This window comes from Gavialis gangeticus, unplaced genomic scaffold, assembly GCF_001723915.1.
Source record: "Gavialis gangeticus isolate Ggan-Ray unplaced genomic scaffold, GavGan_comp1, whole genome shotgun sequence".
NCBI classification, from domain to species: Eukaryota; Metazoa; Chordata; order Crocodylia; family Gavialidae; genus Gavialis; species Gavialis gangeticus.
In genome coordinates, this window is record NW_017728994.1 from 48115345 (window position 1) to 48117134 (window position 1790).

The 1790-nt window shown below is 51.7% G+C and overlaps 1 protein-coding gene across 1 annotated transcript in view; it reads left to right on the plus strand.

Annotated features, from left to right (window-relative positions):
* The window catches only part of PDCD11 (programmed cell death 11), a 62142-nt gene that overhangs the window by 5439 nt on the left and 54913 nt on the right, over nt 1–1790 (plus strand). The window contains exon 4 of the mRNA XM_019502754.1: nt 1406–1573. Coding sequence (XP_019358299.1) covers nt 1406–1573 — 168 coding nt within the window. The remainder of the gene's footprint in view (nt 1–1405; nt 1574–1790) is intronic.

Sequence of the window (1790 nt, forward strand, 5' to 3'; positions counted from 1 at the left end):
GATCTCTAGGGTAGGTGCCTGCACCACTCCCGCTGGGAGTCTGTTTCCGACTCTGGTCATGAACCATTCAGTGCAATTAAAAAGATGGGGGTGGAGAAGCTAGAAGCAAATTTTGTCATATGACATGATTAAATTATGGAATTTGGCCACAAGAAGGCATTGGGCCAGGGTTGTAACATGATTAGATGTCAGTGTGGGTGGCCATCATGGCCAGAGTTCTCACAGTTAATGGTGGCAGAGGGATATTGCACTTTGTGCATCAGGGCTTAAGTCAGCAGGTTGAGACCAGGGTGAGGTCTGAGGAATGGATTTTCCAGTTTCTTGTCTCTGGTTCTTACACACTTCCCAGTTTTTTGCCTGTGGTTCTTACACCGTTCCCTGAAATAACTGGTCTTGGCCAGTGGTGGACAGGACGCCAGTCTAGAGAGAGCTTTGGTTTGGTTCTGGGCTGCATTTGAATCCTTGGATGGAACGTGCTGTAAGATACCCCACTGCCGGAGTGAGGCACCACCTTCAGGTAGCAGCTGGCTTCACCTAGCTTGGGAAGCTGATGTCCCTGTCAGTCATTCCTGCCTCATATGACAGGGAGGCATTTCTTCCTGCCCAGCCCCTAGCCCTGACAGGAGCACACATTTTACTGCTGTCATCAGGTAGCCCCAAGTGCCCTGCTTTATGCTGTTTGTAGAGACCTTCTGAGAGGGCTGCTTCTGACTCTGGATCAACTGGGTTTTGGAGCCTCTGCCCCATAGCTGGCCAGCAGACCTCTCTTGTGTGAGGCTGCAGCGTATGCTAACAGAAGGGCTTTTCCTGCTGGCTTGGCTACATCATGTCCCTGAAATGGCACGAGCAGACCTGACAAAAGCATCGTCCTGTCTGCAGAGTTCAGTTTGCCAGGGCTTTTTGCCAAAAGAGTTGTCATTATGCATCTCTCACTATCGTAGCTTTGCTGGCAGAATTTTATGGTGCAGCCCAGGTCTGTATTGTGCCAGCAGTGGCTTTGGAAATGGCTGAGTATTGGCAGAAGTGCTGGGGGTGCTTTGTGATGCAGGTTCCCGTGGGGAGTTTGCTTTGGCTTTAAGCATGGCCCAGGGGAGGGAGCATGGGACTGGGGTCCAGGGTAACTGGGTTCTCCAGCCAGCTCCACCACTGGCCTGCTGAATTGCCTTGGGCAGGTCCCTTTACCTCCCTGCATCTTTTTGTCTTAAGCTCTCAGCGCTAATACTAGTCTCTGCTATGAAGGGTGTGGAGTTGCGCTGATGGAAAATGCTGTGATCTTGCTAGGAGCTGTAAGCTCTTTTTTGCTTAAATATGTGAAGTCCGTGCTCAGGACAGAGACCTGTATATGGTGCTTTCTCATATCTGACTAATGAAGGGGTCCAGAGTGCTGCTTTCTCTTCTCTTCCAGACCCTGAGTGAAGGGGTGCTGTTGCTTGGCTGCGTGAAGGAGGCCAACAGCTTCGAGCTAGTGGTCAGCTTACCCAATGGACTCACTGGCTTCGTGCAAGTGACGGATATCTGTGACTCCTACACCCAAATGCTGAGTGAGCAGGTGGCCAAGCAGGAGCTCTTGGAGGTAAGGGGGCTCTGAGCAGTGGTGTGCATCCTGGGGTAGGTGAGAGTGAAGAGGCCTCACAGGCAGCAACCCTGAGGCACTGCAGAAGAACCAGGTCTCTGCTGACAGATGGAAGACCCAGGCTGGATCACTTTTTACCTGGCCTTGTGTTTCCTTCACCAGCAGAGCCTGTGAACCCAGCAAGCTCAGGGTGTTCAACAGCAGCCATAACTGAGCA